The 17,013-nt window shown below is 37.7% G+C and overlaps 1 protein-coding gene across 3 annotated transcripts in view; it reads left to right on the forward strand.

Annotated features, from left to right (window-relative positions):
- The window catches only part of SUMO2 (small ubiquitin like modifier 2), a 21,730-nt gene extending 5,111 nt beyond the window's left edge, over positions 1-16,619 (forward strand). Inside the window, exons 2-4 of one of the 3 annotated variants that reach the window (XM_044673347.1) lie at positions 1,883-1,984; positions 12,074-12,145; positions 15,954-16,619. In XM_044673347.1, the coding sequence (XP_044529282.1) occupies positions 1,883-1,984; positions 12,074-12,145; positions 15,954-16,016 (237 nt within the window). In that variant the 3' untranslated portion in view covers positions 16,017-16,619. Of the gene's footprint in view, positions 1-1,873; positions 1,985-12,073; positions 12,146-15,953 lie in introns of all 3 variants that reach the window. The other 2 variants (XM_044673348.1, XM_044673349.1) reach the window with 2 other exon arrangements.
- The last annotated feature ends 394 nt before the right edge of the window (positions 16,620-17,013 follow it).

Consider the following 17,013-nt stretch of genomic DNA (forward strand, 5'->3'; position numbering starts at 1 on the left):
GAGGGGGCGGGCGGCGCGCGAAGGGAGGGAGGCGGGTCGGGCGGGGGGTCTGGCGCTGCGGCGGCCCCGGCTCGGGCCCGGGCTTTCCGCGCCATTTTCCCTCCTCCCCCCACCCTCCCTCCTTCGCCCCGCGCCGGACGAGGCCCCCTCGGCCCCCGGGGCCGGAGCCGGGGCCGCGGAAGGAGAGCGGAGCGCGCGGCCTTGGCCTCACTGTTGCCGCCTCTGCTGCGGAGCTCGGGGCTTTCCCTCCCGGCCTAGGGGGCTGTTCTGCCCTCCCCCGGCGCGGGCTGGAGGCGGGTCCTCCCCCGGCCTGGAGTTTCGGAGCGTCTCCTCCTCTCTCCGGGGTCTCCGCACTCCTCCCTCCCGGCCTGAGGGCCCGGGGTGGGGGTGGGGGGCGCGGGCCGGGTCTGCGGGCCGAGGCCGGATTCCCCCGGGCGAGGAGGGCTGGGGGAATGCGGTTTCCTGCCTCCCTCCTTTCCTACTTCTCTTCCTCGGGCCGAGGAACCCGTAGCCCTCGGCGACCATGTGGATGATGCTGGAGCTGGAAGGAGGAGGAGAAAGGTGGCAGGCTCAATGGGGGTGGCGTGTGTGTATGTGTATGGATATGTATGTATTTTCAATGTAAACTTTCCAAAAGCAGCTTTTAAGGCGCCAAAAGATTCCCCCCTCCAGACCCCCCCCAGACACCACCACCATCAGTGCCCCGAAAACACGAGCGCATCCTTCATATGGGGATATATCTTCTTATGGCTACCATCTCTATCCCCATAACCTTTCAGGGCTCATTTAAGTACAATAATGCTCACATGGATATAGCTGGAGTCAGGCGTCTGCATGGTACCGGGAGGGGGGGGGGGAGGAAAAGTCTGAGACTGCCGCCCATTTACATTGTATATATCTTGTTTGAGCGTGGTGGTTTGCATGGTATTCTTTCTCTGTTAGAGTGGGTGCTAGTCTAGAGCATGGACCATATTTTTTGCCTTTCTTTGTATCTCCAGTGCTTTAGCACAGTGTCTGGCACGTCGTAATCACTCGATAAATGCTAGTTAATTGACTGATCCGGGTTCAAATACAGACTTTGATCCGAATACCTGAGGGGACCTTGGACAAGTAAATCACAGAACCTCCCTGGACCGCAGTTTCTTTTTCTCCTTCCATTTCTGGATCTAGGAGTCTTTGATCCTAAATCTGGTCACCGAGATACAGGGAAGCTTAGAGTAGAACTTTTGTAGACCCCCTATTAAAAATCTTTTTATCAACTTTTCTCACTCCCACACTCCCCCCAAAAAAAGAGGGTGCTGAAGAAAAGTTCTTTGAGTCTTATTGTCAGCTTTTAAGTTTTTTGTTTGAATCCAGGGAGAACCTCAAATTTACATTTATATTGATTGTGATGATACATTGTTAATCTAGGTCTGAGTGCCAAAATATACCTAACTATGAAAATTCTGTAGCAGAGTGGATGTAGAATTGAATGTAGACAATAAAGGAAGTTTGATCGTTTTAAGTGTAATTTTTCTGAAAAGAACTTCTCTTTAGGGAAAGTGAAAAATGATCATGCTAGCAATCGGTTTTTTAAAACTGAAAATGTTGCAGAGGTGGGCGTGACTTCCTTTCTAAATAGTCCCATTACACATAGGATCGTTTTTTTGTTACTATGACAGTTATTTAACTTCACTGATACTTTCTCATCTCTCTTGTTAGTTTCAAAGTCAGTATCACATAGTTCTGCTATTTTTGAAATCAAAATGTGAAACTTGTTGCTTTTTGAAGCAACTTGAGATTGTTGTTTGATGCTGCATTTTTAAAAAAAAACATCCTTAAGTTATACCACTTTATTTTTCTCTCTCAACAGGAAGGAGTCAAGACTGAAAACAACGACCACATTAATTTGAAGGTGGCAGGGCAAGATGGCTCGGTGGTGCAGTTTAAGATTAAGAGGCACACACCACTTAGTAAACTAATGAAAGCCTATTGTGAACGACAGGTGAGAAGTTAGTATATTGGCTTCTAGGCTAAATCTGGTGAAAACAAACTGGATTCTAAGATGGTATCTTTATACTAACATCATTGTATGTAGTGTGGTTTTAAATATTTAATGGGTTTGGAAGGATGAATATTCATTTGTATCATATACTTAACTGTTTTGTAAGGTTTTAAATATATTTGTCATTTGTGTTCAAAATTCCTTTCCACAATCCTATTAAAATCCTCTTACCTTTTATTCAAATGGTTCTTAAATGATAGGAGTAAATGCAATGAAATAATTTGCTAAGGAGGTATTTGGGAATAATGCTAACTTTTTTGTATTGTGAAAGGGAGGATGAACTTTAAATATTTTCAGGCCTCCTACTACCCATTTTATACTTGTCTGTTAATTTTTGCCTATGACTCATCTAAATTTAGCTTTCTACTAAACAAGTTTTAGAAATGAACTTTAAGTCATATTTGCATTTGGCATTAAGCATTCAAATTGTGATTCCCCCCCCATTCTCATGGAAGTATCAGAATAACTTAACCCTGTAAAGCCAAAATATGAAGCTTCTGATAATTTAAAGATTTCTTTTACCCAAAAGATTGTAAATAAAGAAGAGGAAGTATAAAATTTAATGCATGAAATTATATGAGCACAGTACATTAGTGATTTCTGCTGAGAAAAACCAGGAGCCCCTACAGTAGCTCATAAGTAATAGATAGGATTCCTTTTTATCCCTTTTTGAAAAAATTGTTGGTAATCAGGTAAGTAGTTTTCCTGCTGAAAATAGATTTTTGGAAGGTCAAAATTTCCATCATGGTCTACCATAAATAAGAACAAAAGTTGAGAAAATCATTTTGATAGGATAAAAGAACTCATGAATTTATCTCAAAATAATTTTTAAAATGGAAAAGTTGGCTTAATCCTAGACAAATTGGAAAATGCAGGTATGAAGAAAAAAGCCTTTTCCTTCTCTAGTGTCATGGTTTTGTTAGGAGTAGAATTCATTTTTGATAAAATGATAGAACCTCAAATTATATGTAATTGAAGAAATTTTAGCAAATGACTGTTTTGAGGATATGTATACATTTATTGGTTATTTCAGACAAAATAGATTCATTTATTGAAATGAATTTTTAGAAATTTCCATATCAACTCTGGGTATCTGAAAACCTGAATTATTAACCTAGATTTCCAATTTCTGATTTGCTTCATTGGTGTTTATTAACATAATCTTCAGAACTTATCTCTCTGCAAACAATCAGTAAATATTTATTAAATTTATTTAACATTCTTTAAATACCTACTATGTGCTAGGCACTGTGCTAAATGGTGGGGACCCAAAAAGAAGTAAAAGACAGTCCCTAATCTCAAGAACCTTAAAATCTAATAGAGATAGCATGTAAACTACAAAGCAAGATATATATGCAGGTTAAATAAAAAAATAATTAACAGAGGGAAGACACTAGAGTTGAGTTAGGAACAGCTTCCTGTTTTATAAATGATATTTTCATTGGGACTTAAAGGAAGCCAGAGAAAGCACTACATGGAATTGAGGAGGAAGAGCATTGCAGGTATGGGAAACAGCCAGAGAAAATGTTAAGAGAGGTATCTTGGTGGTGGAACAATCTGGAGGCCATTATCACTGGATCAAACATAGCAGGGAATAAAAAGAAACTGCAAAGATAGAAAACTAGTTTATCTGGCATTGAATGATAGATAGCATTTTAATTTGATCCTAAAGGTGATAGTCACTAGAGTGTTGAATAGAATAACACTATGGAGTAGTATGACATGGTTAATTAGACCTGTGCTTTGGGGACATCACTTTTGTTAGCTGAATAGAGGATGGATTGGAGTGAGGAGAGACTTGAGGTAGATGGACCCACCAGGCTATTAAAATAGTCCAAGTGGGAGGTGATGTGATATGTACAAGAAATGTTGCTGAGGTAAAATCAAGACGGGGCTTGTCAAAGGATTGGATATGGATGGGGTAAGAGTAAGGAGTTGAGAATGACCTCTTGGTTGTGAGCCTGAGGGTGTAGGAGGATGATGTTACCCTCTACTATGATGAAGGAAAGTAGAAAACTTAAGGGGAGAAAGCTAATGAGTTCAGTTTTGAACATTTTGAGTTCAAGATGTTTAAAAGAGTGGAAGTGAGCAGAGAAGTTAGGGTAGCATAGGTATATTTGAGAAACATAGTAATTAAATCCATGGAAAATGATCAGGCTGTATAGGGGAGATATTGTACAGTTGAAATCAACAAACCTTGGCAACAAACTAGATAAGGGGGAGGTAAAAGAGAGGCATCAAAGATGACTCCTAGGTTTTGAGCCTAAAGGACTGACAGGATGGTGTTGCCCTCTATGGTAATAAGGAAGGGTTTGGGGTAGGACAGAGTTTAGGAGTGAAAATAACAAGTTCTGTTTTGAACATGTTGCATTTAAGATGTGTCCTGGACATCAGGTTTGAGATGTCTAAATGGTAATTAAAGACACAAGATTAGAGGTCAGCAGAGAGGTTGGGACAGGATAGATTTGAGAATCATCAACCTAGAGATAATTGAATCCATGGAAGCTGATAAGATCACCAAGTGAAGTAGTATATATAGAGAGAAGACAGACCAGGGCAGAACCCCAAGGGATACCTATTGGTTAGAGGGCAAGTTCTGCCAGCAGAGGAAATTGAGAGGTCAGTTAGGAGAGTGGTGTCCTGAAAATATAGAAAAGAGTAATCAATAGAATCAGGCTGCAGAGAGGTCAAGAAGAATGAGAATTGGGGGCAGCTGGGTAGCTCAGTGGATTGAGAGTCAGGCCTAGAGACAGGAGGTCCTAGGTTCAAATCTGACCTCAGACACTTCCCAGCTGTGTGACCCTGGGCAAGTCACTTGACCCCCATTGCCTACCCTTACCACTCTTATGCCTTGGAGTCAATAGGGGTTTTAAGAAAAGAAAAAAAAGAAGAATGAGAATTGAGAAAAGGCCACTGGATTTGAATTTGACAACTAAGAGATCATTAGTAACTTTGGAATGATATGGTTGGAAGCTGAATTGTAAGGGGTTACAAGATTGAGGAAAGAAAGTGAAGGTGCTTATTGATGGCCTGTTCTAAGAGTTCAGCTAAAACAAAAACAGAAAACAAAAGAAAGATAGGACCATAATTAGCAGGAATGGAAAGATCAAGTAATGGCTTTTTTTTGGGGGGGGGGGGGGGAGATAGATAGATATAAGAGAAGAGGGAACTTAGCAAATGGCCTCAGTTTTTCTGGAGGAAAAAGGGGGGGAAGCAAGATCTTATCAGAGTTGGAGGAGGAAAGTTTGGAAGAACCTTTGTGAAGAATTGAATAATGAGGGGCAGCTGGGTAGCTCAGTGGATTGTGAGAGCCAGGCCTAGAGACAGGAGGTCCTAGGTTCAAATCTGGCCTCAGACCAGCTGTGTGACCCTGGGCAAGTTACTTGACCCCCATTGCCTACCTTTACCGCTCTTCTGCCTTGGAGCAATACACAGTATTGACTCCAAGAGGGAAGGTAAGGGTTTAAAAAAAAAAAAAAAGGTGAGTTGATAAGGGGGAGTCATAGGCTTGCCTAGCAGTAGTGAGAGCCAAGTTAAAGTTATGTAGCATAAATTTGTAGTAGATCCAGTCATAATGGCTTGCATGATTTTCTCTACCATCATTCAACCACACACAAATAGGGACAAAGCAGCAAATGGTGGGAGTAATCCAAAGCTGAGGCTTGGCAGGACATTAATAGGTGAGAGGTAGGGGACCTAGGGATTCAGGAGAGGAAGACAGATATAACAAAAATGAACCTGTACTAGACTCTTAGATTCCTTTGAGAGGTAGTGTGTTATAGTTGAGCTTTTCAGAATCAGCAGAGTCCTGGGTTAGAGATCCTGGGACCTCACATTCAATCTATCAAGAGGGACATGTCCATGTATAAATAGACAGAAGATAGAATAATTACAAGGTGAGAGAAGCACTAACTAGTACACAGGGAGATCAGGAAAGACTTTCTGTAAAAGGTGGTGAGGAAAGAATGCATTCTAGGCATGAGAGATAGCTAAGACATAGAAAAAGACAGTTTGGACCATAGTGTATGGGGAAAAGAATAATCTATTATAATGTCAAATAAGTTTGGGGCCAAGTTGTGAAGGATTTAAAAGGCCAAATTTTTCTCTCAGGCAATAACAAGCCTCTAGACAAGTAATTTGATGTCTGAGCCTTAGTTTCTTCATCTTTAAAATGTGCATAATAACTCGGCTATTAAGGATCAAATGAGAATGTGTAATGTACTTTGTAAACCTTCAAGCACTGTATAAACGTCATCTATTACTGTTTCAGTTTATTTTAAACAAAATAACTCTTTGGATATATCTATGATTTTACTGAAGTTAATAGCCCATTGGTGAAGATGGTAAATCTTCCATGGACAAATGTCCCATGCAAATCTTCAAACTCAGCATCTCCAATGCAATTCATCTTTCCTCCCAAAACCCATCGCCGTCAAATTCACAGTCTGTCACTTTTTACCCTTAATACGTATGGTTGGTTTTTTTTTTTAAAACCTTTACCTTCTCTCTTAGAATCAGTATTAAGTATTGGTTCCAAGGCAAAAAAAGAGTAGTAAGGGTTAGGCAATAGGGGTTAAGTGACTTGCCCACAGTCACACAGCTAGGAAGTATCTGAGGTCAGATTTGAACCTACGACCTCCTGTCTCTAAGCCTAGCTCTCAATCCACTGAGCCACCCATCTGCCCCCAATATGTATGTTTTTTTAAAACATTTTTCACATTATTTCCTTTCCCTGATACTCAGACAGTCACCATTCTATTTCAGCCCCTTTTTACCTCTCTTGGATTATTAAAATTGCCTCCTAGTACTCTTATTTTCTTCCCATCTTGACTTTTCCATACAATTCTTGAAGTGATAACCCGTAAAACTGGTGTGACTATGATTCCTCTGCTCAATAAACTAATGGCTCTTTATTACCATGGTGGTCAAATAATCAAACCCTCTCTGTAAGGCATTTAAAGCACTCAGCAATCTGGCTATAACCTACTTTTCTAGCCATGTTATAAATTACTCCCATTCACATACTCTTTGATCTGTACAGACTGTTTTTTACACATACTTTCTCTCTTTTTTTGCAATAGACTGCTATCCCCTGTACCTGAAAAATGCATTTCATCATGGCCTTTTTGAATTCCTAATTTGCTTCAAAGCTAAACTAATGCTGTCTAAATGAGACTTTTCCTCATTGTTTGCCACTCAAAAATTTACTTTGCATATAATTTATATATACACACATATGTTATCTCCCTGTAGAATGTAAGTTTGAGAAACTATATTAAGGACTTCATTTTTTTCTTTTTATCCCTAGTGTTTGGCATATGGTGTTTAATAAATAATTCTTAATTGGTTGGTGTAGCTCTTGCATAAAGGATCAATTTACCTCATGTTTTTGAGGCCTGTTTCTGTCTCTGTATAATATTTAAAGGATACCACTACAGTGTGGAGAGGGGATTTATGTTAGAGAAAAGGCCTCAAAATCACAGAAGACCTGGCTTTAGGTGTTACCTCTAATATTTGCTAGTTCTGCAGTCATGGCAACTGAGGACTCAAGTATATATTACTGAGAAATTGGCAATATGGATCAGTGAAAGAGTCTACACCAGCATAATCTGTAAGGATTAAATCCATCTTAACCCCACCACCCCCCAATCTCCTCCTTCTCTTTATCCATCTATTATCCCTCATTTTTGCCATATGACCAGAAGGCCTCACTTTCTGGCTCTGTGTTCTGGATGATATCTCACCTCAGTTCTTATACAAATCACCATTAATTAGGTCCCTGCTTTATCTTTCCATGTGGGTTGCCTGGAATTTTGAGTCTTCTGATGTCTTCCATGATTCATCATAAATCACTGGATGACCAGAGAGTGAATTAAAGTTCTTGTCTTTCTTGGTTCACTCTAATTGCTACTAGTTTTTAAATAAGAATTGTCGTGCTTTTAAAATTCTCTATCAAATAAAAAGAAATGAGTAAGGAACTATTTTATACAATAATTAAACCACTAATATTGGTTCCTATGTTATAGGTTCCTTGTATATAACCCTTGTCAGAAGGCAAATTAACAACTTTAGACAGTTTCAAAGATTGCAAATTGTATTTAAAGATACTTTAAAAGATCAGCTTTTCATTTTACAAATGAGGATAAAGCAGGTTAAGTGCTTTATCAAAAGTTACCAGTGGCTGGACTGAGATAAAAACTCAGATATCTCCTGATTCCCTAAGTGCCTTTCTTAAAGTAATGATAATTATAACTGAAATTTATAAATAGAACTCTGAAATTTAGAAAGCCACTTTATATATTGCCATGGGAATTGCAAATAACCTGGGAAGTAAATACAAATGTTCCCATTTTATAGATGAGAACACTGAGGCTCAAGGAGGTTGAGTGGCAACTCCTATATCCAATATGCATCAAGAGATAGGATTCAAATGAAGGTCTAACAGCCCATGGCTATCATTCTACTATGCCAGCATTGGCTTTCTGGCCTCTGGGCCAGAAATGAGCATAAATGTATGTTTATGTGAGGAATATTATTAGATATAGTAAATGTTTTGACTGCTAGCCAAATCCAGATTTAGATTGAAGAGCTTCATTGATGGCATTCAAGACATATTAGAAGGGGCAGCTGGGCAGCTCAGTGGATTGAGAGTCAGGCTTAGAGACTGGAGGTCCTAGGTTCAAATCCGGCCTCAGACGCTTCCCAGCTGTGTGACCCTGGGCAAGTCACTTGATCCCCATTGCCCACTCTTACCACTCTTCCACCTAGGAGCCAATATACAGAAGTTAAGGGTTTTTAAAAAAAAAAAAGACATATAGAAGAATTTCCTGAGATGAAGAGCCCATGCCATTTAAATAGTATATCTGCAGCTACTTGCCAAACTGCTTCCATTTTCCCCCTAATGTAATGCTTTGCATATAGCCAATCAATATTTAACTGAGTTTAAGTTGGGATTACCTTATTTATAAGTTTTGTCTTTATCTGATTTTCAGTTGATTATTAACTATTTAGTTAGCTTAAACTGTTTTAAAAAGTGAGAAGATGGGGGCAGCTGGGTAGCTCAGTGGAGTGAGAGTCAGGCCTAGAGACAGGAGGTCCTAGGTTCAAACCCGGCCTCAGCCACTTCCCAGCTGTGTGACCCTGGGCAAGTCACTTGACCCCCATTGCCCACCCTTACCAATCTTCCACTTATGAGACAATACACCGAAGTACAAGGGTTTAAAAAAAAAAGTGAGAAGAGCCAGCCTAGAGGTAATCCATAAATAAAAACAGGTTGACCCTTTTGCATAAGGGAATCAGAAGCCCAATATGTCTTTTACGTTCATGTATATAAGTACTAGATGTTATTTTGTATACATCCCAGATGTCTTTATACCAAGTATTACTTCCAAAACAGAGAAGGAATAGTAAGACCTAGACAATTTGGGTTTAGTGACTTTCCCATGGTCACACACCTAGGAAGTATCTGAGGCCAGATTTAAACCCAGTACCTCCTCCTATCTCCAGACTTGGTTCTAATCTGCTGAGCTACCTAGTTGCCCCACAGTGTCTTCTATTAGGTTGGCTTTCCTAGTACCTTAAAGGATTAGTGGTGTTTTTTTTTATTTCTATATTACAATTTTTTATTTTAATAACAAATTTCCACATAAGTTTTCCAAAGTCATATGATTCATATCGCCTTCTTTCCTCCCCTCTCCTGGAGCTGACAAGCAATTCAATCTGGGTTATACATGTATTATCACACAAAACAGTTCCATATTCATTTTTGTAAGTGAATAATCTCATAAAGGTAAAACCCCCAAATATATACCCAAGTAAACAATTTAAAAATCATATGCCTTCCATCTGTATTCCTACTCCAACAGTTCTTTCTCTGGAGGTGGATAGCATTCTTTGTCATAAGTCCTTCAGAATTGCCCTGGATCATTGTATTGCTGACAGTAGCAAAGTCTTGTCACAACTGATCATTCCACAGTGTTTCAGTGACTCTGATGTTCTCCTGGTTCTGCTTATTTCACTCTGCCTCAGTTCACATAGCTCTTTCCAGCTATTTCTGAAGTCATCCTGTTCATCATTCCTTATGGCATAATAGTATTCCATCACCACAGTTTGTCAGCCATTCCCCAATTGGGGGACATCCCTTTAGTTTCCAATTCTTTGTTATCACAAAAAGAATGGCTGTATATATATTTGTGCAAACAGGCCCTTTCCCATTTTTTTTTTATCTCTTTGGGATACAGACCCACTTGTAGTATTTTGGATCAGAAGGTATGCATTCTTTTATAGTCTTTTGGGTATAATTCCAAATTGCATTCCAGAATGGTTGGATCAGTTCACAACTCCATCAGCAATGCGTTAATATCCCTATTTTGCCAAATCCCTCCAACATTGATCATTTTCCTGTCATATTGTCCAATCTGATAGGTGTGAGGTAGTACCTCAGAGTTGTTTTAATTTGCATTACTCCTAGTCAAGAGGGATTTAGAACATTTTTTTCATACATGATTATTGATAAATTTGATTTCTTTATCAGAAAACCACCTCTTCATATCCTTTGACCATTTGTCAATTGGGGAACGACTTGAATTCTTAAAAATTTGGCTTAGTTCTTTATATATTTGAGAAATGAGACCTTTATCAGAGAAATTTGTTATAAAATGTTTTTCTCAATTTTCCTTCTAATCTTGGTTGCATTGGTTTTGTTTATACAAAACCTATTAAATTTAATGTGATCAAAATTATTCATTTTACATCTTGAAATGTTCTCTATCTCCTGTTTGGTTATAAATTCTTCCCTTCTCCAAAGATGTGACAGGTAAACTATTCTATGTTCCTCTAATTTACTTATATCACTATGTTAAAAACATTTATTCATTTTGACCTTATCTTGGTATAGGGTGTGAGATATTGATCTAAACATAATTTTTGCCATATTGTTTTCCAATTTTCCCAGCAGTTTTGGCAAATAGTGAGTTCTTATCTCAGATGCTGATATCTATGGGTTTATCAAACACTGGATTTCTGAGGTCATTTACCCCTAATCTATTCCACTGATTGACCATTCTACTTCTTAGCCAGTACCAGATTGTTTTGATGGTTATTGCTATATAGTGCAGTTTAAAATATGGTACTGCTAGGCCACCATCCTTCACATTTTTTTCCATTAGTTTCCTTGATATTGACCTTTTGTTCTTCTAGATTAATTTTATTATTTTTTTGAGTTGTATAAAATAGTTTTTTGGATAAATCATTTTTGGTAGGATTGACATTTTTATTAGCTGGTCTACCATGAGTATGGTAATATTTTCCAGTTGCTTAGATCTAATTTTACTTTTGTAATTTGTTCATATGGTTTTTATTTTTAAAAACAAGAACATTCAGATTTGGTTTGCTTTGCTGTGAGAAGTTTGTGGCTTGTCCTGATAATAAACCATTTAGAAGTTCCCTTTCTTTGTTCTTTTTAGAGGTACTTCTACATTTTTGTCACAGATATTTATTGAGTGCTTGATAACAAGTTCTACAATTTTTGGGGTAGTGGTAAGAACTTTTGGATAGATTATGTTATACAGGTGATTCATAACCAAAATGGTTCACCTTTTTTCTCTCTCTTGCTCTCCTAGTAGTGTATATAAATGTGAAAGGTTGATGTGTATTCAGGCACTATTGACATCTTAGGAGAGGTATACTTTGCAAAAAAAATAAGATAAAACTTTTTTTTTTAAACCAGATCTTGATTGGTGTGAGATAATCCCTCCATCAATGTGGGTGAACACTGACTGGAACTTAGAATTGCCTGTGGCTAGGAGAGACTTGCCCATGGTAACAGGATCAATGTGTCATGGACCCTGGTGACTTAAACCTAATCTAGTTTTCTTTCTACTGATATATGCTGACTCAAAATGCTTATCTGATGTGAAATTTAGAGGCCCAAGTCTGTAAATTGAGTCATATATGTCTAAAGTTAGGGTCTTACCTCCATGTGGCCAAACAAATAGTTACACTGTTACCTGCTTTTTGTCTTTTGTTTAGGGTTTGTCAATGAGGCAGATCAGATTCCGATTTGATGGGCAGCCAATCAATGAAACAGATACACCTGCACAGGTAGGCTTTTTCCATTGTAATTCCTAGAATTTGTATTTCGTGACATTTTTAAGAATTAAAGTGAAGTAATTATAACATCTAACTAGGCACCCGTGTCTACCTTCTGTATCAGTTCATCCTACACATCACTATCAGTAATCTTCCTAATGCACACCATGTTAACAATAGCTTGCTTATATAAATATTTTAAGATTTGCAAAATGCCTTCTTTTTTTTTTAAACCTTTACCTTCCATCTTAGAATTAATATTTTGTATTGGTTCTAAGGCAGAAGAGTGGTCAGGGCTAGGCAGTGGGGGTCAAGTGACTTGTCTGGGGTTACATAGCTAGGAAGTGTCTGAGGCCAGCTTTGAACCTAGGACTTCCCATCTCTGGGCCTGGCTTTCAACCCACTGAGCCCTTTAGCCCCCCAAAAAATGCCTTCCTCTTAACAGTCTAATGAAGGCCAGTTCTGTAAGTATCAACATTTTATAAATGAAAAAAGTCCAGCTCAGAGGTTCAGATTTTCTTTATTCAACCCAGGTAGCAAGTATCTGATCTTGAACCCAAGTTTAATGTTTTCTCCTCGTAGACAATACTGTCTCTCATTGTGATAACTGGCTACTGCTCAAAAACTTACATCCACTTCCCAGTGCCTGCTAAAGCCCAAACTTCTTTGACATCTAGGTCCCTCCCCAATCTGAGCTTTTTTATCCTTAGGCAGTAAGCTGACTAAAATTTTTAACTCTTGACTTCTCTGCCTCCTTTTCTTATGATTGTACCTGTATGCCTGTGATCTCACTTTCTTCCTGGTATCCATTAATCAAAATCCCTCCTGAATATTTCCTTCAAGGCCAAGTTTAAATGCTTCTACCTCCTTGAAGTGTTTCTTGACCTTCCCAGCTAGATGAATCTTATCCCCCAACTGGTTGCCTGCTAACATTACATGTTAAATAGAAATTGTCCAAGTCAGCTTTCCCTTGCTCACAGCACTTAGTAACATAGTTTGAACAGCAAAGGCAGAGGATTTTTGGCTTGTTTCTTTAAGCATATGGTAGCAATTTTGACCTTGGTTTATTTTAGCTTTCTACCTTTTTCACTTAGCCCCACAAAGAAGGTATTAGTGTATCTCTCTCACCCCCAATATATTTACATCCACTGGTTTATTAAATGAGCTTTCTTCTCAAACTTTCACTTAGCATTTTGTTTTGTAACTATCTTTATAAATTTGCTCTCCACTTTGTTGTCCAAGAATGGAGTATAACTGAGTTAATTTATTTGCTCATTTGGTCAACCATTGTGCAGTGGATGTTTGGGCCCCAAAAACACTTGAAGAGAGTCTGTTTGGGGTTTGTAAGCTGCATCAGTGGAGGATGTTTCCATACCGTACTAAGGCATTAAGGATACAAAAAGAATGCATGAAACAATCCCTCCCTGTAAGGAGATAACATTCCAATAGGGGAAACAATGCAAGTATATACAGAATAAACCTAGAGAATATACACAGAAAGGAATTAAAATAGGTGATAATTTGAGAGTGAGGGTACTTTCAGTTAAAGCTATCAACAAAGGCTTCCAATAGAACTTGTATCAGCATACATTGGCAATATTTTTCACATAAGTACTTTATATAGTCATGTTGGTGTTTTCCTGTGGAAACAAATTTTTTGGCACCCATCTACTTCTTAAATTACCTCTTTTTGAGAGTTCTAGTTGTAGAAAAAATAGCTTTAAAATAAGAAGTATGTTTATTAGCAAAAGGTTGGGTTAGAATGCCTTCCATTCTAAATTTCTGTTCTTTCATAAAATTATAAAGTAATAGCAACATAGTTGGTTAAACTTAAAGAATTCCTTTGAATTTTTTTTTTAAACCCATAACCTGTCTTGGAATCAATATCAAGTATTGGTTCTAAGGCAGAAGAGTGGTAAGGGCTAGGCAGTGGGGGTCAAGTGACTTGCCCAGGGTCACACAGCTAGGAGGTGTCTGAAGTCAACTTTGAACCCAGGACCTCCCATCTCTGGGCCTGGCTCTCAATCCATGGAGCCATGTAGCTGCCTCCCGAATAATTTTTTTTTTTTTAAACCCTTAACTTCTGTGTATTGACTTATAGGTGGAAGAGTGGTAAGGGTAGGCAATGGGGGTCAAGTGACTTGCCCAGGGTCACACAGCTGGGAAGTGTCTGAGGCCAGATTTGAACCTAGGACCTCCCGTCTCTAGGCCTGGCTCTCAATCCACTGAGCTAGCCCAGCTGCCCCCCGAATAATTTTTAAAGGAAGAATATTCCTGAATATTTAATTTTTGTTTACATTTTGTTTTAAAAAGAAAATCTTGTAATTATCCATGAGAAATTGTATTCTTTTCTGGAACAGAAATGAAAATATGGTACTTGACTCAGGAAACACACTTTAAAGGTACAGAAATGTCTCATTTTTAAAATTTGATAACATGACAGCTTTATTTTAGCGTTGGCATGGTCTATTGAGATTTTTCCAAGATTAAAAACTAAACTGGAATCTGGCTAAACTGAATCCTCAATTTGATCAAAAAGTTGGTCTTAATTTGAGAAGTAAAACAACAAACTTATTAGGAAGTTTAAAAAATATTTAATAGTCTCCCAAACTTTCTGCTGTATTGTATCTTGGGAATTTGTTTAATCCTGTATTTACTATAAAACCTATCTAATCATAAAAAAATTTTTTGGGTAGTTTATTATTGAGGGATATTTAAGTTTTGTTACAGAAGCAAATTCCAACTCTTAAGGGTTTGCTATCTTGTCCTTTCAACAATACTGGGTTTTTTGTTTTGTTTTTAATCTACTTCTGTAGTGGTATCTCAGTACATGGAATCTCAAGTGAGATTTCTGCATTGTGTTTTGTTTTTTTAATGAGTCTGAGCAAGTAGTTTTGAATATTGTCAGATAGTGAAAGATGTCATATCAATATAACTTTACTTTGCCTCTTATTTCCATGATTTATTACTCTTGGAGGGACTAAATATGTTTAGGTAGCCTTTGAACATATGTAATAGAAAGTTTTTATGCAAATCTAAGTAGTATTTAGAGGGAAGATATACCCATTCACTGGAAAAAGACAAGCTGACTCCAATTCAGTCATTGGTATTACTTTGGCCAAACTATTTGGGTTTCCTCCCCCGTATCCCCACATACACATGTGTGCACGTTTCCAGATTCATTAGTTGTTTAGTGTCTTAGCCGTCAGCCTCAAAGTTCTTAGAGGCCTCGAAAATATGATTATCATAACATCACATGATAGAGAGCACTTGTTGGTATTATAGTGTTTGGTTTAATAGTGGTTGTATATTTATGGTAAAAAAAACGACTACTTGTCTCATGATCTCCACAATAAGTAAGTTGTAATTATATTTTTAAATGATGGGAAAATGTTACCATTTCAGAAGTTCAACCAAAACAATGTTTTCAGTGAATAAAACCTGTCCCACGGTTCTAAGAAAGACCATTACTTTTGAATTTTGTGTGAGGAATACATATCTGGCATATTTGTAAAAGCTGTTTATAATATATGTTTCTTTAGCAATCTTTTTTTTTTTCAACTGTCATGGGCAGTTATCAGTTCAACTATACAACTTTTTAAAATCTGCTGCTGTAGGGAAAAGAAAAGTTTAAAGGTTTTCAATGGATTGACAGTAAGTGTAGGTTATAGGATTCCTAAGATGAAGAATTTTGTAAAACTGGGATAAACAGACATCTATAATTCTTTGAACAATCAACCAGGTCCCAGTATTATGAATTTTAAATGTTTAAAGGATACTCAGCAGAACTGAAAAGTTTTGTTTTTCTCTTGTGCTGTAGTTGGAAATGGAGGATGAAGATACAATTGATGTATTCCAGCAGCAGACAGGAGGCATTTACTAAAAAGAGAACCTGCAACTCTACTCCAGAACTGTGCTCCCAAGGAAAACAATACATTCACAATTAGAAAACCAAGATTTGGTTCCTTCACATCCTGACTACTGCAGTATAGTTTTCTCTCTTCTTTGATCCCTTCCCCCATTCCTTTATTGTACATAAAGTAACTGGTGTATGTGCACAGGCATAATGCGTATTTTTTTTTTAACTAAATGGCCGATGGTATGTTTTGATCAACATCAAATGGAGATGGGGAGGGGGAAAAACAAACTGGTTCTGTGAAAATATCCCTATTCTCCATTAGTGGCATGCTCATTCAACTTTTATCTTTATATTCCAGTAAGTTATTTTGCTCTCACTGTTTAACAACAAAAAAAAAACCCACAAAAAAATCCTTGCATACCTTGTTTGATTGGATAATTTTAATGTTTTTCTTTTATCATTGTAAAACCAAGGACGATTTTATAACTTTTTTGTACGTAGCTGTTACATGTAGGGCAATCTCTGTCTCTCAGTAGGGATAAATTACTATAAAGAAAATGATCCTAGATAGTTTTCCCTTCAAGTCAAACATCTTGTTGTTTAAATAAACTTCTTGTTTAAAATAAACTGTTTTCTTTAATTATTCTCAAGAAGCTATTAAGAAATGGTGATGTAGAGAAAGTGTTTAGTTAACATGCTAAAAAAGAAAGGTTAAGGGATTAAAATTTATTTTCTTGACTTGAAATTACCATTTGTCAGGTTGATATATTTCTGTTGGCGTTAATGATTAGAATTCAGTAAATGGCCTTTATAAATATATTTTCTTGTATGCTCAGTTTTACATTGATTTCAGAAATTCAAAGAATATGTGAAGATTCCTAAAGGAAGAAAATGAAATATGGTGTGCATTGTATGGCCCTCTTATGCTCATTACTCAATGGAAGGAAGGTTTAGCTTCAGAAGAACTGAGGAAGAAAGTAAGTGTCACGAGTCCCACAAGAAGTCCCACAGTGAGACGAGA

This window comes from Gracilinanus agilis, chromosome 4 (genome assembly GCF_016433145.1).
Source record: "Gracilinanus agilis isolate LMUSP501 chromosome 4, AgileGrace, whole genome shotgun sequence".
NCBI classification, from domain to species: Eukaryota; Metazoa; Chordata; class Mammalia; order Didelphimorphia; family Didelphidae; genus Gracilinanus; species Gracilinanus agilis.